The sequence below is a fragment of the Seriola dumerili genome, unplaced genomic scaffold (genome assembly GCF_002260705.1).
Source record: "Seriola dumerili isolate Sdu_G_001 unplaced genomic scaffold, Sdu_1.0 BDQW01000226.1, whole genome shotgun sequence".
NCBI lineage: Eukaryota > Metazoa > Chordata > Actinopteri > Carangiformes > Carangidae > Seriola > Seriola dumerili.
In genome coordinates, this window is record NW_019174481.1 from 6,220,998 (window position 1) to 6,244,146 (window position 23,149).

At 39.9% G+C, this 23,149-nt stretch overlaps 1 protein-coding gene across 1 annotated transcript in view; it reads right to left on the reverse strand.

Moving 5' to 3' along the window:
- Positions 1 to 5,133: 5,133 nt before the first annotated feature.
- LOC111228765 (ephrin type-B receptor 1) overlaps positions 5,134 to 23,149 on the reverse strand; it is a 173,119-nt gene continuing 155,103 nt past the window's right edge. Inside the window, exons 13-17 of the mRNA XM_022754790.1 lie at positions 13,672 to 13,821; positions 11,534 to 11,727; positions 10,174 to 10,329; positions 7,858 to 9,340; positions 5,134 to 5,578 (exon numbers count right to left, since the gene is read on the reverse strand). Coding sequence (XP_022610511.1) covers positions 9,232 to 9,340; positions 10,174 to 10,329; positions 11,534 to 11,727; positions 13,672 to 13,821 — 609 coding nt within the window. The 3' untranslated portion in view covers positions 5,134 to 5,578; positions 7,858 to 9,231. The remainder of the gene's footprint in view (positions 5,579 to 7,857; positions 9,341 to 10,173; positions 10,330 to 11,533; positions 11,728 to 13,671; positions 13,822 to 23,149) is intronic.

Consider the following 23,149-nt stretch of genomic DNA (forward strand, 5'->3'; position numbering starts at 1 on the left):
ACATTTTATGCCTTACAATACTATGACGTTTTTATGACTTTTCATGCCTTACTATACTATGTCGATTTTTCACCTTTTGTACCTTACTATACTATGTTGTTTTTTTCACTTTTTATGTCTTACTATACTATGTCATTTTCAAAATTTTTATGCCTTACTATACTATGTCGTTTTTTTTCACTTTTTAAGCCTTATTATACCATGTTGTTTTTTTCAATTTTTATGCCTTAATATACTGTCGTTTTTATGACTTTTCATTTCTTACTCTAGAGTTTCATTTTTTTTTTCATTTTTTATGCCTTACTAAAGCGTTTCATTTGTTTTTCATTTTTTATGCCTTACTATATACTATGTCGATTTTTCACCTTTTAATTCCTTACTATACTATGTCGTTTTTTTTATTTTCATGCCTTGCTGTACTATATCGTTTTTTTTTTATTTTTATGCCTTAATATACTATGTAGTTTTTTCATTTTTTATGCCTTAGTATACTATGTCGTTTTTTTCTTTTTTTAGCAAGAAAGGGGAAACAACACGAGTTTACAGGTAACTTTCAAATAATTTATTTACAACAAGGAAAATGAGATATACGTCGACAAATAACTGGAAAACAATAAACAAAAGAAAGACCACAGCTGCCGTCAGGTCTGCCAGGAGCATGGGAGCGAACACAAAGACAGCCAGAGAGAAAGCTAGAGACGTCAGAGAGCCAGGACTGAAAGAAAGAAGACTTAATGTAGCACACCAGGGTCATGTGTAGCATATCACGCTGATTCGTACATCCAGCACCTGAAAGGAAAGCAGAAAAAACATATAGGGATATTGAGTGCCCTAGTAGAGGGGTCTTCAAATGTCATTTTTATTCCTTTGCATAGTATGACGATTTTCTGATTTTTTTAATGCCTTACTATACTATGTCATTTTTTTCACTTTTTATGCTTTACTATACTATGTCGTTTTTTTCACTTTTGAGGCCTTGCTATACTGTCATTTTTTTTCAGTTTTTATAACTCACTATACTATGATGTTTTCATGACTTTTCATGCCTTACTATAGCGTGTCATTTTTTACACTTTTTATGCCTTATTATATTATGTTGTTTTATCACTTTTCATTCCTTACTATAGCGTATCATTTTTTTCATTTTTTATGCCTTACTGTACTATGTCAATTTTTCACTTTTTAGGCTTTACTATACTGTTGTTTTTTCACCTTTTATGTCTTACTATACTATGTCATTTCTTTCAGGTTTTGTGCCTTACTATACTATGTAGTTTTTTTGATTTTTATGCCTTAGTATACTATGTCGTTTTTTTCACTTTTAATTCCTTACTACACTATGTCGTTTTTATGACTTTTCATGCCTTACTATGTCATTTTTTTAATTTTTATGCCTTAGTATACTATGTTGTTTTTTTTCACTTTTTATGCCTTACTATACTATGTCGTTTTTATGACTTTTCATGCCTTACTATACTATGTCATTTTTTTTCATTTTTTATGCCTTACTATACTATGTTGTTTTTTTTACTTTTGAGGCCTTACTATACTATGTTGTTTTTTTCACTTTTGAGGCCTACTATACTATGTCGTTTTTTTCACTTTTAATTCCTTACTATACTATGTCGTTTCCTTGATTTTTATGCCTTAGTATACTATGTCGTTTTTTTTCATTTTTTATACCTTACTATACTATGTCGTTTTTTCACTTCTTATGTCTCACTATACGTCTTTATTTTCACTTTGGGGCCTTACTATCCTATGATGTTTGTTCTTTTCAGTTTTTATAACTTCATATACTCTGACGTTTTTATGACTTTTCATGCCTTACTGTAGCGTATCATTTTTTTCATTTTTTATACCTTACTATACTATGTCGATTTCTCTCTTTATAGGCCTAACTATACTATGTTGTTGTTGTTTTTTTCACTTTTGAGGCCTTACAATACCATGTAGTTTTTTTCAATTTTCATGCCTTACTGTACTATGTCGATTCTTCACTTTTTAGGCCATACTATACTATGTAGATTTTTCACTTTTTATGCCTTATTATACTATGGTGATTATTATGACTTTTTATGCCTTGTTATACTATGACATTTTTTTCACTTTTTAAGCCTTACTATACTTTGTGTTTTTTTTTACTTTTTATGCCTTACAATACTATGTCATTTTTTTTTTACTTTTGAGGCCTTACTATACTATGTCGTTTTTTTCACTTTTGAGGCCTTACTGTACTATGTCGTTTCTTTTATTTTTATGCCTTAGTATACTATGTCGTTTTTTTTATTTTTATGCCTTAGTATACTATGTCGTTTTTTTGATTTTTATGCCTTAGTATACTATGTCGGTTTTTTTTTAATTTTTTATGCCTTACTATACTATGTCGTTTTTTTCACTTTTAATTCCTTACTATACTATGTCGTTTTTTTTATTTTTATGCCTTAGTATACTATGTCGTTTTTTAAACTTTTTATGCCTTACTATACTATGTCGTTTTTTTGATTTTTATGCCTTAGTATACTATGTCGTTTTTTTCACTTTTAATTCCTTACTATACTATGTTGTTTTTTTTATTTTTTTGACTTAGTATACTATGTCATGTTTTTTCCTTTTTATGCCTTAATATAATATGTTGTCTTTATGACTTTTCATGCCTTACTATACTATGTCGTTTTTTTGATTTTTATGCCTTAGTATACTATGTCGTTTTTTTTCATTTTTTATATCTTACTATACTATGTCGTTTTTTTTCATTTTTTCTGCCTTACTATACTATGATGTTTGTTCTTTTCAGTTTTTATAACTTAATATACTCTGACGTTTTTATGACTTTTCATGCCTTACTATAGCGTATAATCTTTTTCATTTTTTATGCCTTACTATACTATGTCGATTTTTCTCTTTTTAGGCCTAACTATACTATGTTGTTTTTTTTTTTTCACTTTTGAGGCCTTACTATACTATGACGTTTTTTTCATTTTTTTATGCCTTACTATACTATGTAATTTTTTCACTTTTTATGCCTTACTATACTATGTGGTTATTTTTACTTTTTATGTCTTACAATACTATGTCGTTTTTTTTTACTTTTGAGGCCTTACTATACTATGTCGTTTTTTTCACTTTTGAGGCCTTACTATACTATGTCGTTTCTTTTATTTTTATTCCTTAGTATACTATGTCGTTTTTTTTCACTTTTTAGGCCTTACTATACTATGTGGTTATTTTTACTATTTATGCCTTACAATACTATGTCGTTTTTTTCACTTTTGAGGCCTTACTATACTATGTCGTTTCTTTTATTTTTATGCCTTACTATACTATGTCATTTTTTTCACTTTTGATGCCTTACTATACTATGATGTTTTTTTTCATTTTTTATGCCCTACTATACTATGTAATTTTTTCACTTTTTACATCTTGCTATCCTATGTCGTTTTTTTTTTTACGCCTTACTATACTATGTCGTTTTTTTCTCTTCTTAGGTCTTACTAAGCTATTTCATTTATTTGACTTTTTATGCCGCACTATATTATTTTGTTTTTTCACTTTTCATGCCTTACTATTCTATGTCGTTTTCTTCTCTTTTAATTCCTTACTATACTATCACATTTCTATACTTTACTTTCCTACAGTATGATGTGGTTTGACTTTTTTATATCCTTACTTTTTGTTCTTTCTTGTATGTGACACAATATAGTAAGGAATAAAAAAACGACATAGTATAGTAATGGCATGAAAAATTCATTTTTTAATGAATTTTTTCAGTTTTTAAATGAAGACTTTTTATTCCTAACAATACTATGACTTTTTCATGCCATTACTATACTATGTCGTTTTTTTATTCCTTACTATATTGTGTCACATACAAGAGGATATATTATTACTGCATATATACATGCTCTGGATAAATTAAGATATGAGTTTGTAACACATATGAAATACTCATAGTAAAATGCAACATTATTAAAACAACATGCTCATTAAAATTCCATGTTATTACACAATTTTCAGTTGGGAACAAAAGATGAACAATAAGTTTTCTGAACTTCTCAATCTTTATTCTCAAGCAGTTGTCGAATGGATGGAATGCTTCTTGCTGAAATGCACCTAGGGAGTGATAGTTAACTTTTATCCCACAAATTTTTGTTTATGTACACAAGCTTGTGCCATTGATTTCTTATCAAAAAGAAAAGAAAAATCAGATATTTTCTAAAGCATTTGTTAATCTTTTGTACTGATAGTGTTTCACATTGATCCAAACCATAGAGGTGCTTCCAATTTGAATTGCAACATTTTTTGGAGGAAGAATGAATCAGACATTTTCTTCCGGAACCAGAGATACCCACGTTTTCATCACTGTGTCAAAAGATCTGTAGTGGAGCAGCAGACTCTTTCACCACTTCCTCAAAACGAGAAAGTGACAACTGAAGCACTATCACAAACTTGAAAAGATGGAAAATTGACTGTTTCATGAATTTTGTTGGCTTCCTCTCTGTTTGGCACAGCCCCAGCACAGCAGTCACTCTGCTAATATGAAGCTGGATATTATCAATCAATTAGAGTCAATAAACAGTTATGGTGGAATGCTGAGAGTTGGATACAATCCCATATCTTTTGACTCACCTCATTATCTATATCATTACTGTGCAACACACTTTCCTGTGTGTGAAGTGCTCTGAAAGTCCCTGGCAACCTAGAATTTACAAGCGTACTGTAACTGCTTGTGTGTGTTTGTACTGTATGTGTGTATGTCTAACTGTGTGTTGGAGACTGTGATACGAGTTTAGATGGGAGGATAATTTTCACTTGTTTGTCAAAATATTGTCACTTTTCTTGGAGAGCCAATTTTTGGGGTTGCGTGTAATCCCAGTGACGGCTCGTTTATTAGTGGCTGATGGCTTTTAACACGTGCTGCCAGGCAGACCGGCAGTGACAAAAAGCTGTTTATTTCCCTAGCCATTATGAAACCAAGCATTAGACGTCACATTTATGCACAGCACTGACAGTAGTGTTACTGGATAATAACCCTTCCTCTCTTGCTTTTTTGACTCACCATTAATGAAAACAGAATTATCACCCACTGAGTCACACACCATAAAGTGATTGACTTGTTTTCCAAGGCCTTTATTGAGTGCATTTTAGTACAATATTTCTCAGAAAGTTACAGCTTACAAACTCTTGACACATACTTGTCACAATTTACAAGTGGTAGCTATACAGAAACAAAAAAAAAGAAAAGAAAAAGGAACCATTCACGCTCTTAAACAATGTACCTGTGCACACATAAATGTCTGTACACAAATGTGCCTATGCACACACATGAAATCAGTCTCTCGCACACACAAATAAACAAACTATGACATGTGCACACAGATATTCAGCTTCACCATCCATTGTGTACCATAGAGGGAGGTCGTGACTGGTATCCTGGAAAGGTCCCATTTCACCTGGTCTTCCTCCTTTGCCGACAGCAAATACTTCTTGGTGTTCAGTGTGTGTGTGTGTGTGTGTGTGAACATGAAGTGCGATGTGTATACTGTTTTATGTGTGTGTAAATCTCTAAGTCTGGAGTCTGTAACAGAAGGAAAAAAAGAGAATGAAGTTTAATAAGTTTAGTTTTGCAGGGAAGTCATGTCAGGTCATTTTCAGGTGAACACGGCTGCCACTGTTCTGACCTATAAATGACAGGCATGAATTCAGCTGCTAAGAGGATCGTTGGTCACTCCTCAGACAGTTACAGCACCATGAAACATTTAACAAGCTCTGTTCTTGTGTTTTGTATCAGTGTGTGATGAATGGCCTCCATATGAAACAGCGTTCAGAGAGGTATGGTGAACCGCCTCTCCATTCATCACACTGGAGTGTCAGTACAATCAGATATTTAGAAAGACAAGCAGAGCAAATGGAAAAAGAAAGAATTACACTGTTGCATAATGAATACATTCTATCATCTCATTCACAGGCTCTTGGGTTGCAAAGCAAATACATAGCACTAAGCTGAATGGAGGACTAATGCATTCAAATTGAATAACTGGCTTCAGTGAAAGGGATTTATGCCAATCTAAAAGAGTATGTGATTATATTTAAGAATACTTAGTAAATCAATAACTGAGAATTAAAATGAAAAGGCAATTGATTTTGTCCATGAACCTATCCAGTTGCTTGATTTCAGTATTTTCCATTAACAAACTAAAGAAATTAACATTTCTATAATAAATGAGATGTTGCCATATGAACACACTGCAAGACGAAGGTGGCTGAGTCACTTCGATGAACTAACTTTCTGACTTTCATCTGACCATCTCTTCTATATGCCCTGCAACCCAACCCTCCTGTAAACTGACTCATCCCTGTCTCTTTATCACATAATATGCACACACTGTCAGTCTCAGCCCACTTTCTCTTCAGTAAGCATCAGGCTGGAAACCAGACACGAGAATAACATAATTAAGGGTTGCTCTGTGTGTGTGTGTGTGTGTGTATGTTTATTTTTTGATGGTCCCATCAGTCTCCCACCCTGTGGCTGATGCCTGTCAGATGGGGGTCCCAGCAGATGTTTGCACCCCTGCCTGGGCCCACTGGAGCATGAAGCCAACCATTTCTCAGACCGGCCATGGCCTGGCCCAGCCCAGCCCAGCCCAGCCCAGCCCAGCCCAACCCAGCCCTGCCCTGGCCCAGGACAGCTTGGTTACACCCAGGATAAATGAGCTGGAGATTTGCCAGCCAGCTGGTGTAGCCAGGAGAGAGGGCAGGACAGACAGAGTAGGAGGAGGATGACTTGAGGGTGGTGAGTATACTTAATAATCTGCTAATGGGCCTGCCATCAATTTCTAATTTTGGATGCAAGGTGGCTAGAACTGTCGTCACTCATCTCTCTCTTAAAATAGGGCCAAAAGATTTCAGCGGGGTCACAGCTACTGCAAAGAATTGATACTACAATAGCTCATGATAATTGTCTGTGAGCTAGGAGACTTCCTTTGACATACAGCCACGGCTGAAAATTGTCACAGCAGCATTCAGGTCAGTTTGCTCTCAATTTTAAAGGCAAGTGTGGCTAACATTTCATCAACACTTGATTTGACTTGATTTATATAATACAACAACTTTTTTGCTTTCCCAAAGCCTGAGACTAAAGCAAGTCACCAGCAAGAAGAAAAAAAAAAACACGTTGCACAGTCCAATTATGAAGCACAATGCCCAGATTAAAAAAAGACAAATCATCTTTGTGCACAATGCAGAAGTGAAATACTGCGGTGTACTTTCAGAGTCATTAATTCATTATTTCATTTCATAGTCATCCACGACGATTCTTTCAGGAATAATGTAGACATCTCTCAATCCAGCACAAGCAAGGGGGGAATTTCCTAACACCAATTTCTTCAGCTAATAATTATGGCGAGATTCATGTGTGAAAATCTCTGTGCCACCATGGCAGTTTGCGCTCAACCTGCCTACACATATGGCAGCTGCATATAGTGAGAGTGCATAGATTTACTCAGCAGTTTCGCTTCAGTAGTCGATGGGAGGCTGTACTACACTGTAAACAGTGTGCTCGTGTGGGCAGTTTAAGTCTGCATGTTCAACGGAATGGCATCAGGCGTCTGTTGGCAAACCTCAGCCCAGATGTTCATTTTCACTGTGTAGACAAGTGATGCTGATTCACTCCGATTTCCAGTGCCCTGATTAGCCGCTCTCCCATGCATCTCAAACTTGCAGCAAATCTTGCCTTGGCCAAGATATTTGCGGCACCGATGAGAAAGACTAACTGGATTTGCCTGAAATAAAATCCGCCAGATGTAGAGCAATTTGATGTTAAGTAGTGTTTTTACTGTGTGATCAGCAGCTACTTACCATGGATTTGGGCCGGCTGAGGCGTGGAGTTCCCTTCCCCTCTGGATGGCGCTGCGCACTCCCAACACAAACAACAACAACGGATCAAAAAGAAAATCTAACATAAATCAAATCTGTACAAGTAAGTGCTCACCAGCAAGAGACAGCATGTGTACACCCACATTTAACATGATCTCCAGTAAATGGATATTTTGTCAATTATTTTAACTCCTACAGCATTTTTTCATATAGATCTACAATACCAATTCTTTGCCCATGATTCCTTTTATATTTTCCTCAGGTTAAGATTCAGTCAGGATTGTCCTTGTGCCCCTGGAACAAGCCAGTGTCTGTTGTTCAGTCGTCCGAAGGGAACCAGGGCATCGTAGGAATCTAACACATTGCATGTGTCTATCACAATCTAGTCAACAAACATGTCTTTGCCAAAAATGCAAGCAGAGAGTTCTGTACATACATATTCATACATATCACCTTCAATATGAAGGTTTATTATGAAAGATATAATCATATTTAGCAAGAGATAAACATATTTATATTCTCTGAATCTGGGTGGGGCTGGCTAAGAAGTCCTTTGGCAAGGCCTTCCACCCAGGACTCCACAGGTAGTGTTAAAGTTAAAATACAAGTGGACGGCATCTTGCTATAGTGATAAAACAAACAAACAAACAAACAATCAAACAGATGGTAGAAGACAAAAATATAACTAAGCTCTGAATTTTCACCAGTTCATTTACGATACATTTTGTCAAATTCTTCAAACAAGCAAAAGATGATGTGAAAGTTGAAAATGGTGCTCCACTGTACATCCCTGTATTCTTCTTCCTCTAATTATTCCTACTGGTAATTGCTTTTTCTTCTGAGACTTATTTCTGGCCAGGTCAAGGCATCTTCATTGCACACATTGACGACAGTATGGATAAAATCACAGGTCACACGTTGTTTCTAAGTGTCTCACACTTCTGTTTACAATTTTCTAGTCCAGATAATATAGAAGTACAATATCACTCATTTTACCATACAGTCTGAACTTGTGCGAGATTCCCTGTGTCAACATCCGATTGTTATTTTGGTTCACAATGACATGAATGGCTGTTCATACCCACAGCAAAATGATGTCTGTCCTCTTTTTGTGGATCAGTAGAGAAACAGTATCAAGTCTGGACCCTGAACTCCTGGCGTGGATTGCATGAAGTGTGATAGCTATTAACCAAGTGGTAGTGTAGACCCTGGTCTCCTGTTGTCATGGTTTGTGGATTAGATTAAGACAATAGTCTCCACTCTGGCGCGTTCCGATGGATCGGGGGTCATTCGAGGGCTGCCATTGTTGTTGGTCCTGCGAATGCTGCCCGTTCCGTGGCACAGCGCCCCCTGTAGTCATGCCATAGTGATGGGTGACTGGCTCATCTGCACCCTCATGGACTGGATATTACTGAGGATCTTCTTCTGGTGGCCTGCCAGGGTCACTCCTATCCTCAGCAAGTCCCTAGAGAGAAAGAGGCCGGGTGAAAGGAAATTGAAAACCAAGAACATATTTTGAAGCAATAAATGGAAGGATTTCCATCACATTGAAGATGGAATAGATCATCTGAGTATGAAGCTATTATACTGTGAAAAAATGGCATTGTATTTCCTGGTGTATTTGCAATCCTAACATGGCTATATGAAAACAAGTTCAGGATGGAAAGCTAGAATGAATGTAAACACAAATTTACAAAATTAATTCTATCACTTGAGAGAAGATTTAGTAATCTATGTTGCTTTGCATTGCAAAGAGACTGCACCAAGCCCCAAGCATACATTTTTAATAAAAAATGTTAGAGAGATTTTATATTTTCGCATAAATTTGTAGACCGAGCGCCATTCTTAATTAAAATAAATGGAGTGCAATATTTATGTCTATTGATACTACATGTGCTATGAGAATTGCCATCATGACCCAACCTTTGAAAAACTCCACATAAACAGCAGTGAATAAATATGCCTCTTAAAATGTGTAGTTAAAGGATTTACATCCATATCCATATTTTGGAAAATTGTTCTCAGAAAATGCTTAATTATTATATCATAATACTTGAATAGCACCGATGGAAATATTCTCACCAAAATGACTATGTTATTTTCTCTTCTAATGAGTCATATTTTTATGCATAAACCATAGAGGCTTTACTTTGATGCAATCATTCAAATACTTGAGTCACTGGGCGCATTCAAGCCAAAAATACATGCACTCGACGTTGAGTCATTTTATATAAGTGTGCCCATCAAGTGCCATATGGATTCGAAACTCTTCGTTTGCACACGAGCAGGTGAACTCACTCTGAGGTCATTTGAGCCACCAGCTGCAGGGATGTAAAGCCTGAGTTGAGGAAGTTGTCTCTGTACTGGCTCATCTTGATGGCAGTGAGCCAGTCCTCTACTGAGCTGAAGGTGTTGAAGTCAGGTATGGATCTGTCCAACAGTGGCTGAGAAGGCCTGGGGGGGAGAGAAGAGAGGGGTAAGAGGAGATATAGAGTGGTGCTTTAATGCAATATTAAGCAAGTGGGATTTAAAGAGAAGGAGAATAACTGTGGTTATGATGTTTGCATGGGTGTGCGTGTGAGAAGATGCAAGATGGAGGAGAAAACGTGTATGTGAGTGTGTACTGTATGAATATTTGCCCTGGAAAGTATCCTGACCCGATCTATCGATTGATATCCGTCTATGATAAAAAGTTTACAAAGAGTAGAGATTCTCTTGTATCACGGGAGAAAAACCTTCAATCCTTGCCCTGAATGCCAAGTGCTGCAACTAGCTAAAACTAAGATACCACTCATTACCTGGCCAGTACTATTCCCACAATGAAGCATGCTGCGGCAACGCTCCGCAGTGTCAAATATCAGGAAACTAGTCACAATTAAGGAATCAGTTAACTGAGTTACAAACAGGAAGAGGGGCCTTGAAGAAAAACACGCTTCATTGCACAAAGTCAAACTCACATGGGGACAAAAGTTCACTTTACAACTTGGCAGCAAACCAAACCCACACGGCCAAAACAAGTGGCTTCAGGACAAGTCTCTGAATGACCCTCAGTGGCCCAGCCAAACCCTGGAAATTGAATTGGAAAATCTGTGAGGAAACCTAAAGCTTGCAGTTCACAGACAGTCCACATCTAATCTGGCTGAGTTTGAGAGGATCTATGAGAAACTGTGGAAGAAAATTGTCCAAAACAAGGTTTGCAAAACTGGCAAAATCGTGCCGAGTAAGATTCAAAACAAATCAAGGCCAGTGGTGTCTGTACAAAATAACGAATAAACATTCTGAATATGTATGTAAATGAGATGTTTCTGTATGTTTTAATTTCTCTAAAAACATGTTTTTGCTCCGTCATTATGGTGTAAGAATAATTTATGTGTTACTACAAAATGTGGAAAAAGTGAACTTTCTAAAGCCAATACGAGGGGTGGAAAAAATCCTGGGGAGGAGAAGTTCAGGTTTAATGCAATCAACAGTAATGAATTCATGTTTATTTTGTGAGAGGATAAAAAAGTAAGCATGTAGCTACGTGCTGGGTGCTGACAGTGAGTGTAAATACTGTCTAAATAAACAGATGAAAAGTATATTTGTGTGTACTTAATGTCCACGTCAGGGTGAATGTGTGGGGTTATGTAGAAAGTGTTGAAAAAGTGTTTTTACTCACACTGCAGGGATGTTGGCTACAGCTTTGAGGCTGGTGGGGTTACGGATCATCTTGTCCAGGGTGCTGACGATGTCGGTGAAGCGGGGTCGTACGTTGCGGTCTTTCTGCCAACAGTCCAGCATTAACTGGTGCAGGGCACTGGGGCAGTCCATGGGTGGTGGCAGACGGTAGTCCTGCTCGATGGCATTAATCACCTAAGGGAGTAAGAGTGGGAAGGGGTGCAGGTGTTATCTATTCCAAAACTGATATAATTAATAGATCTACATACTACACAAGTCATACAATAATTACAACCAATTGCTGTCACTAATAGGGTTTTTCTACAAGCTGGCTGCTTGTCAATAATACACTTCATTAAAAGCAAAACACTAATTTGACTGAGTTTTCAGCGTCTGATGACATTAAGCATATCCACTCTGTAATCCTGACACGCTCGCCACTGCCTCAACAACATCCCCACCCCCACCCCACACAGACACACTCTCTCTGGTCACTCAGCCGACAGTTAGCATTCAGGCTGATGTGCCCTTCCTCTCGACTCTAGCCAATCACATGTCACTCCTGGAGGACAGAGTGAGGAAAGAGTAGGAAAGGCGAACAGAGGTAGTGTCATTGTAGAAAGAAGTCACCAGGGAATGGGCAGATTGCATATAATTAACACTGTGAAGTACAGCTTCCTGACACGTTTCTTAAAGGCTGCACAGGCTATCCTGGCCTTGTTAGACAGAGTTTCAGGGGAGTCAGAGTTAAGACTCAAGTGTTTTAGAAGAGCTGAGTGAAGTTCAGACAGAACTTGAAGAAGATTTGGAGACTTTTGCAGACGTGGAGTACATATAATTCAATGACCTTCGCGTTTTGTTTGTTATCTATAATGCATGGTTTGTAAAAATGTACAAACGATGGAGTAAAAATGAATATATTTTATCAAAGTAAACATGCTTACTCTGCATTTGTGAAGCCTCTTCATAGACAATACAAAGAGTAGAGACTGCTGCATTGCACGTTGATGGACCCAACTCTTACACATATATATATATATATGTATCCATACTCTCTATAGATGCAATCTTTTCCAAAAAATGCATAGTTGCAGGATAAGGGGTCTGGTGTGAAATCAAGTGTAAAAGATACTATCATTAAAAATTAGAGGCTGCTCTGTAGGTTGGCAACTCCACTCCAGAGCTGAGTGCAACTCAGCAGAATCTTGACAAATGGTGCATATGGAGAAGTGGTTGTGTGTGTGTGTGTGTTTGTGCGTGGACTGAGCAGCCGCACAGGCTGAGTGGTGCCAGTCCTCTTCCCTGCATTAGTCCCACCAGGCAGTGTTTGCTGCTGGCCCACTGAGACAACATCTGCTGGGTTGGACGTTCCTTGTGGAGTGGGGTCCATAGAGGCCTGATGGCTGGCTAGTTGTCTCACTAAGACAGCTTAGGGAGAGAGACCTCATACTATGGGACTATATCCAATGGATGTGTGTGTTTGTGTTGGTGCTTGTGTGTTTATGGGAGTCTGTGTGTGTGTGGACCTTATCCAAACGGACATGGGGAACAAAGCAGAGCTCTCAGCAATCATTCATGGCTCTCAAAAGCCGACCAGGAAGGAAAGGGGTTTGGTGTGAGGCTGCCTATAATAAGTCTGCTTTCAAAGTCAGAGTCAAGGACATCGGTGATGATGCTGTGAGATGGGAACTGATAAAAAATGTGTGATTTATTACAGCTTCCGCTCTTAAGCGTTATCCTTGATTGTGTATCTATGGGGTGAAAAGGAAGTACAACCGCATCTGTACAGCAATGGCCGTTCTATTAATGATGCAGTTTATTCAGATTCAAACTTGTTTTTTTTTTATTGCATTGAAGCTGAGAAAAGTGATAAAGCCCAACTTAAATGTTCCTTTTTATGATCTTATGAAATAGGCACTTGAACCTCCTGGAAAACTGCTACTTCATCAGTGGTGATGCCATACCACATTAGTGGGTACAGTTACACCTTTCTGCCTGTCCTGTCAAATAAAACTCTTTTTCTCTCCATAATTGATAGCTCATTGGTCACTCGCTGTCTGATGTTCCACCCCAACATTGTGCGTCAAAAGGAAATATATCACATTTAGAAAGCAAAGGTGCTTGTAAACAAATACTTACATCTTGGTTGGACATGTCCCAGTAAGGCCTCTCTCCAAAAGACATCACTTCCCACATGACAATGCCGTAGCTCCACACGTCACTAGCCGAGGTGAACTTTCTGTAAGCGATGGCCTCTGGTGCTGTCCACCTCACTGGGATCTTCCCACCCTAAAGAGAGAAAAAAAAGGGGGCAGAAAGGGTGAAAAGGGAGAAATTTCTAAGATCCAAAATTGTCTATTTTCAGTGGTACCACATTAGCGTCGACCATACTCGACTGTCTTCCTCCATCCATCTAACTCTTTAGACCCTCATCCATCCAGTGTATCAATTCCTCCAGCAGCCAAATATTCACCAGATTCTGCATCTGCCTCAGCAGCAGCTCCCAACAGTGTTTGCCCTTCACACATCGACCAACATTACATTTAGCGTCTCCTCTCCCACAGCCCTGTTTGAATAAAGGAAGATAGGCCTGGGCTTCTGCGCGTACGTCGAGCGTGTCTGCCTGTAATTGGGCTACCTGGGCCTCAGGCACGCCACGCGCCCTGTTGATTGAAATTGACAGCTGCTTGTTTAAAATTCCACACACACACACACACACACACACACACACACACACACACACACACACACACACACACACACACACACACACTCGGGAACATATGCACAGGCACAGACATAGATGATCGTACGTGCACACCCACTCACACAAACAGACAGTCACACATAAATCCCTGTTTGTGCCCCCACACCCCCCACAGCACCTCCCCTTATATCTGAGTTAAGCTTGCCAACAGTTTAATAATGCCAATTAGCTGAACCTGAGCATTTGCAGATAAGCTCCTGTTGGAAACAAACCCACACCCAGAGAGCATCCTACACAGACCACCCTGCTCCCTGCTGGCTTTCTGAGAGCGAGAACGGGAGAGAGGAGTTGGAGAGAGGGGCAGGGAGATGGGGAAAGAAAGAGAGAGAGAGAGAGAGAGAGAGAAAAGTGATAGGTGAGGAGAATGAGATACAGAAAATGGCTGTTTCGGGTGTTTCCATACTGCAGGCTGATGTTGGAAATGCTGGACAAGAATATACATAAACAGCTGTAGGGCCTCCTGGGACTCCACAGACAAATTTGTTCATTGTGTAATTTCAACTGAACTCAACTTTCCTCAAACCTATACCTGAACTCTGTCCATGGACCTAACAACCAGCTACCATTGACCTCTGTGTGGCCTGCTCAGAGCAGACTATTGCACTGAACCCTTCACGTGTTTGTTTGTTTGTTTGTTTGATTGATTGATTGTTTGTTTTTAGCAGGATTACGCAAAAAGTACTGAACCAATTTGCATTTGGTGGAGTGCTGCAGCTCGGGCCAGAGGACAACCCATTAAATTTAGGTGGCAATCTGGTTAAAGGACTTTAATCAATTTCCTTAACATTGCAATTTACATTTACAAACATTTCAGTCAATTTCTCAGGAAATAATTTATGTATCTTGATGTAAAAGATTAAACGTATTTATGGTAGTAGGATCTATGGGTTTCTACAATTTGGTACAGATCTATTGAGTGCCATTCTACTGTATATACACACAAACACACACACACGCAAGTTAATGGGTTCCAAATTGATTAAATTGTTAGTACATTTTATGAGACTGAATCAGTGAATTGGCTATGCTTCCCTTCTTCGGGTGGTGCCCCAAGGTGGATTTAATATAAATTAAATCCTATTATTTAATGTAACTAGAGGGGCACTCTGTGCAGCGCCAACCACTGCCAAGGCCAATGTCAAAGAATATACTTTGAAGTCTTCCAAGAAAAAAAAATCTAATTCATAGTAAGTGATCTGGATCTGCCCCAAAATATAATGGGTTCTCCCTTGGCCCATGTCCCATCCCTTCCACCAAGTTCGGTGCAAATTGGATCACTACTTTCAGCGTAATCCTGCTGACAAACAAACAAACATGGGTGATAACATAACCTCCTCTGTGGAGGTAATTAGGGCCTGAGCACCGACGAGGACCCTCTTTAGTATTATTATTATTAATTATTTCTGATAGCCAAAAATTGATAAGCTGTTGGACCTATATGCTCTACACAGCTTTGTTTGTGTGGTTTCCTGTGCGTGTGCAGAGAATGTAGCTTCCACAGGTCAGTGCTGTGTGGCAGTGCAGAGGTGGAGAGGCTGAGCCCATTAATGAGCGTCTCTTCGGAGTTTGACCTTTGAGAGGACGCTGACACTGAAGACACATTTAACATCTGACCCTCAATGGAGACCGCTGTCAGGACACACTGCAAGATGGGGAGTCAACACTCAGCTCTCATTGAGCACAGTGGAGAAAAAGACACGAAGCACTGTAGGAATTAGGCAGTGGTGGGACAAACAGAGAAAACAACAAAGAAAGACGGAGAGCAACAGATCAATAGTTGAATGAAGGCTATCTATGCCCCAGCGACTCGAATGCTTTTCTCATATCTCAGACTTGTTCATATCTGAATCGTTTCATCTATACTGAGACCCCAGGACACTTTCTCTTGCCCTTTCTTTTGTCTGAGGGCAATGGAGCTACACAGATACAAGCCAAATGTCTTCCCTACGAAAATATAAAACGGCCAATCCCCTTCTTCTTCATCTGTCACTCTGTCAGGGGCGATGCTTCGAGACAATTATTTTGTTTGGACAAATGTACACAAGATGAAAAACGAATGAAATAAACGCAGAACAACATGAAAAAAATAGCTGCTCCAAGCAAAACACTATTACAGCCTCTCTTTGTCATTCCTTGATTACTCCCTGTTTGCCCTGTACATCTGGTCTCACGCCCTGGGACCCTGTTGGGATATGAGCTGAGTGTCACTGAAATAGCCTGAGCAAAGACGCAGGATCACAAGAAGCTCCCTCTGCGACCCCAATGAGAGAGACTTTAGTAATAACATTTCCAAGGCGGGTGAGTCAGAGGCAGCTATGCAAACCTGTAGTAATTACTGCTGTGGGCCAGTGATAGCTCTGCCAAAATCCTGCTTTAATAACATGAAGTGCCGAACAGCTCATGCATGCAGGGAAGGAGGCAAAAACATAATAAGAAGTATTGGCGTGTTTTTTTTCCACTAGAAAGACTGTTAATACCACAAGGAATGAGTTGGGGGGGGGGGGGGGGGGGATAGAAGTGATGACGGGAATTAAAACAGACCTAATGTCAACACAAAGGCGCGAGTGCTTTGTGAAGCCTCGAAGCATGGGGAGAGCTCTTTGGATATGGTATATTGTGCCGGCTACTGAAAAAGGAACAAGCTGTTTTCTGTTTGCCTTGAAGTGAAATAATGCAGCTAAAAGAGAATTCACACACTTCTATTACCAGGGGCAGTTATCTCACAATTTGTGTGGATGAACCAGACCGTGGCACAGCAGCCACTGCAGCTGCAGAACTTCCAGGCCTTGAAAGGAGTAATCTGTATTGATATCAAGTGATACCCAAGTGAGCAAAACTCTCTCAATAATAAATAAAGTGGGTGACAGTGCCTTATTTTCAAAAAAGTACTGGATGGATCTATTTTCTGGTTGATAAATGTTGGAACTATGAAGAACAAAAGAGCGCACATGATAGTGTGAAAAACTGAAATGAATGTGCCACAAAGATACCTTTCCATGTATGGTCCAAAAAGCCCCCCCCCCCCCCCATTTTCCCCACTTGGTGACATTGTTTTTTTTCCTTTATGTTACTACCCACATCATGCGTGTGGACAACACGTCCAGCCATGTTTGCACACAGAATTCCCATCCACAACAAAACCTTGCGCAGACACAGGAGTGTGCCGTCAACCTTATGTCACCAGAATGAGATTACAGTCCATGACTGGTTCCACCTGGCTGTGACTGCCTGTGACAGGTTGTGACCAGTTGTGACAGCTAAACGGTACGTCTGGAGTGCGAGTGCAACAGAGATGTGCTGGGACTGTCAGGTTAAAAGGTGTCATGGTGAGACGAGTGTGCTGCTGTGACAGCCAGATGAAGGATAAACATGTGCCAAGGTAATATGTACGTACTGGTGTCTGTTATGTTCCCCTGGCCCAGTAATGTATGTGTGTAGACACTGATGCACGTTGCAAGCATATGGAACACCTATCGTGTCTTTGCGGCGACTTAAGCTTTGCATCTACCACTGTGTCATGTACCTCGATGTAGACTGTCACTGGCAATGCTGCTGCAGAATGACGTCAAATCTAGAGCAAATATACCTGTCAGAGCACAATAACAGTCATCACTAACATGCAGCAACTTCTCAGATAAACTTACTGTAACTAGGAAAATAAGCACCCAGTGTTTGGGCTTGTTTTCACTTCACAGACGCTATTTAGAGATTCCAAATAAACTTTCTCCTTCATCTGGAAGTCAAATATGTAGACCCCCCCCCCCATTCCCGCTTCTCCTTTCCTTTACTCCTCCAACTTCAGTAATCCATTTCCAAACAATGCACTCTCAAATGGACTTGAGCACATTTACTTAGGCTGGGGAGAGTGCTCCATCAACATCCCTTTAATGAAATCCTGAGAGCAACGATCTGCCCTGGATGTCTGCCCAAACAGAATGAGAAAGAGAGTGAAGGAGATGGAGAGAGAGGCCGAAAGAGGCCGAGCGACACGGAGAGATGGGGAGTAAAATAGAACAAGAAAGAGAAAAAACAAAAAACAAAGAAAGGTGGACGGTTTCAGAGATGTTGGTGACTTAAACACCCATGGGAATGTCTGACGGAGAAAAAGACTTTCACCATATATACGCTGAAGTCATGCATGAAGGAAGCATTTGTCAAAGTTTTAATTTTATGTTCTAAAAACTGTCCTGGTCTTTGTTTTTAGATTTGATTAACAAAGAATTCTAAAAATCTCTCCATACTGCATGGGAGGATAACAGAGGGGGAAGGAAAGACTACTGTACGCCCAGAATAGTCTCTCATAATTGCTCTACTTCTGAAAAAATTCAATCACTATCAAGATTAAAATACATATGCATCATATTGCCAGGAACCTTCTGTCTGCAGCTTTCTGATCCCATTTCAAAAATAATTTCTGCAAGGAAGTGAAATCCAGTTACATGACAATACAGCAAGGAAGATAACAGATATTTCACTATTTCAATGATATGGTTCATTTATTCCTTATTATTTAGAAAGTGTGCTGAGACCTATGGTCACACAGGAGGAAAACAATACCAATTTAGCTTGGCAGACGAGATCTAGTGCAGGACAGAGAAGTTTTATGTCAGTACTAGGTGAGAATAGTGAAATTACAGTAAAAGTTTTTGCTACCATTAAATTAATTTGACAGCTCGTATAGCCCGCATATTTTACTGTTATGGCTATGCACAGCTTGTGGCAAACATTAACAGCTTGTCAGTATTACGGAGTGAAATGTTCATCTCCACCTCAATGCCTCAAATCCATACACATATCACACAAAACACAGGCCTTGTTATGCCATTTCTGGGCTCATTTTGAATCAATGTCGTACATGTCTTTCAGCCGGTTGTAAAGCTTCTCTGGTTTAAGCATATTGCACAAGACTGTGCCCCTACAATGTCACACAGTGGTGAAAGTGCTGGAGCAACCTAACCTCGTAGATTTGTTCAAATGAACCTGAACCCCATCTAGACATCTCTCAGAAAGCTTTTAGACCCACCTATTACTTTTTTGTAACTCCCATAGCTTTAAGCATCATCTGTCTTTTTATTATTTACTCCATTAATTATCCCCTTTCCCCAACATCATTAGCACCTGACTGTGTTTCGTTAAACAGAAAATTAAACTCCCTCAAGGAATCTGCACCAATAGACTTCAACATGTCTGGCATCTGCGGGCACCATCAAATTAAACCTAGCAAGTATCCCGTCTCACTTGTACTATTCCGTGCTAATGTCAGAGGGTGACCTTGCCCCCATGTTTCCTCCACAGGTTGTGGAAAATAGGCAATTACATCTACAGACAGTTTTATCAAACTGGAGCACAACCTGAGTAGTAGATTTGTCCTTTAATGCTGAGGCTACATTTGTTCCTCATGTTGTTAAAGCTACTGGGAACGGCGTTATGAAGGCTGCTTTAATGAGAATAATATGAAAAAAACAATGGTCATGTTAGCATTTTATTTATTTATTTATTTATTTATTCTTAAATTGGTTTTAAAAAACAGATGCTCTTATTTGGAGGGTATTGCTTTGGTTAACCAACAAATTAAATCTCCCTTTTGTGACTCTGCAGTAAAGTATTTTTTTTTATGGAGACACAGCCTCACCAACAGAGAAGGTATCTCTCTCTCTCTCTCTGATTTAATTGTACACAAGCCACTTCGTTGTGAATCCTGCTCCGATGCAAATGCAGTCCAACAGCCACAGATGGCAAATCAATGCCCACCTTATACTGACTCCGGCAAACATGACAGAAGGTATAAATCAAGGCGGAGTGCTTTGGATGGTTGCTCTCTCTTTCATGCCGGGACCTCCTCCATATTCATCTCCATTCCTGGATACTTTTCTGCTGCTACATTTACCCCAAGACTGAACAAATTAAACTCTACAGTCTGAATAAAATTAGCCTGGAAATATCTTAATTGGTTTCAAAAACAAAACCAAGAGATAAAAAAACAGACCGGGGGGTGGGGGTGGGGGGGGGTAAGGTGGGATATTTAGGATTTTGCTGTGATTATAAATGAGTGTGAATGAAGGTTCAGTTCCCAGCTGCAGTGCCTCCAGTTGAGCAGGACACTCAGGTGGAAAGCCAGCTGAGGATCATGCTTGGTCACTGCACTGGTGGCTTACACTTATGGGGGAGGGGGTGATGATCTGTGTGCAGGAGAGTGTAAACTTCTCCACATGCTCTCTAATAGATGACAGTATGTGCCTGGCATGTGTATGTGCTAATCAAGGTAAAAGTGGATAGTTGGAAACAGCAGGGTATCTGTACTGCATGTCACATGTGAGTGACTTGATGGAATCCAGATCCAGGTGTCAACTTTTTGTAGATGTCAGAGAGAGCGAACAAAAAAAAAAAAAAAAAGAACTTGTGCTGTTCCAGCGACAAAATATAAGAGCAGACATTTGTTTTGGAGCTTGAGCAAAGAAAGTGTATACACAGGTTGTTTTTGAACATCAGAAATAGCCTACAGTGAACCCAGTTGTTGATTGTTGAATTATAGAGGGAGAATGACTGCTGTGCAGCATCAAAGAGAATCAGAGGATTGCATCTTCTCTTCACCTATACCAAGAAATTAAAAAAAATTATCTCAATCTTTACTCCTCCAACATCAGTAATTACAAAGACTGAAGCACACGTCTATGAATTGCCAATGAATGTGTGATCTGTAATTATAGTTGAAATGCAAGTTCTATTATCGCCTCTGTGGAAAAAAACTGTTTCCTTTAAACACACTTCGCTCAATCTGATCTCTGTGTAAGGTAGTTTGTGTCTTTGCCTGAAATTAGCCGTGATAATGGGGATATTTTGGGGCATGATTCATGCTCAGAGGGAAGTCATGGAAACAACCCCAAAGGATTTACTGGTTTATATACTGTTACAGGTTTAATGTATAGGCAAATTTTGTATTTTATACTTTCATATAAATCTGATATGTCAGAAAAAAAATAATCTCAAAGAAAGTCCCTTTGTTTGCTTTTGGCCTGGTCCATATGGATGTGTTCCCATTTCACTTCTTGTTTACTCAGGGACTCTGCCCCCTTAACTTTAAGTTCAGTGCATAAATATTTCACTACAAGTTGAATTGACAAGCCAAAAAAAAAGTGCATGGGCCTGAAGCCAGAGAGAGGGGGAAAGGATGCAAATAGAAAACAGACAAATGACAGAAACAACAGCAAGGTCCACATAGTGTGAGCACTGAAGCGGAGCTGAGAGAATGTCACTCAGGTCACAGGGATTTGACGGATGAGCTTTGTTACCGGCTCTGTGTGACCTCGCCTTTCAACCCCTCTCAGCCTCAATGACACAAACAAACAAACACACACACACGCACACGCACACACACATACATACATACACAGGGAAAGACACCTTGGGGGCATATGTGTGCATACCCAGAAACGCAGCACAAACATACCACACATATATACCTCCCCACTCAGTCACAACATACAGTACATATTCTGTTGACATGCGAGGCAGTGACAGCCTTCCCACATCGTCAGCTGAGGCATAAGCAGAAATTCTTGACCCATACCTGCCCTCCTCACTGTGGCCCTGTGGGCATGAACACTCAATAGAAAGGGTAACATCACTTGTCTAAGCTGTTATAGACTTGACACGCTACACCCGCACGCCAGATTTTGGAAACATATCCACACACGCATACTCCCTATTGACCACTTGCTCTCTCTTTTTTTTTTTTTTTTGCCCACAAACTGCACATTAAACCCCGCGGACCACACCCAGATCTCTGACTTTCACTCACCCGTGAACGCAAAACACACAGTAAAACATACGACCCATCATGGCCGTGAACAGCTTGACTCATCATTCGTCACATCTACACTGAGTATGCTGTTCCGATGCGCCTTTCGTGTTGCGCCGGAACAAAAGCCTTGAAAAGGAGAGGAAGTGGACAGCTTGAGAAAACGGAAAGATAGATAAATGGATGCATGGATGGATGGCTCCTTAGATAGATGGATTGGTGAATAAAGAGAGTAATATGGAAGTCTTCCTGGTTAGCCAAGTGTTCAAAAATCAATCCTTTCCTTTGTCAGGTAAGCAGGGTCGCTCGCACCTCACCTGGGGTTTGTGACGTGCCCGTGGGCTAATTCCCAAACCACGCAACCATGTGTATGTAATGAGACAGCAATGCAAGTACAAATGCAAAAAAAACAAAAACACCGCTACAAAGAAACACACAGTCTTTAAAGTCTTTAAATGAATTAGCACACATCACCTTAGCGAGACCAGTGCAGTCAGAGCATTGTCCTGTGAGCCTAATTAATCACGACTTTGGTGAGCGGCCAACAGAGAGGGAGGACAGCCCCCTTCTGTCTGAAACCTCCACAACATTGCTCCAGAATGAACCCACATCCAGGGTTAACACAATTACCAGCATGTCCTCCCAACCATACATCCAGCATCACACCACAGGCTCTGGTAATTGGTGTGCCTAGAATTGCAGGGAAAAATTAGAAAAGCATTAGAGGGAAAGAGGTGATTAATTTGCTCGAGGAGGAGGTCGATGGCGATGTAAATCACTGCACGTCAGCGCAATTTAGTTTCCCTGATTCCCTCGGCCTTGTCTGCCACGCCACCCCACCCCCACCCACCCACCCCCGCTCGCTGATGGGTTAGTGTCAGGTCATAGCTGAAGAGGTCATGTAGTGAAGGGCACCACGCATAGTTTAATTACAGCATAGGATCCTGTACGGGACCTGTGGACCCCAACATCCCCCCCAAAAAAACGCTTGTTTGCTTGTTCCCCAGAATTCAGGGGAAGCAGGATCTGGACGACGAGTCTTTATGAACTGT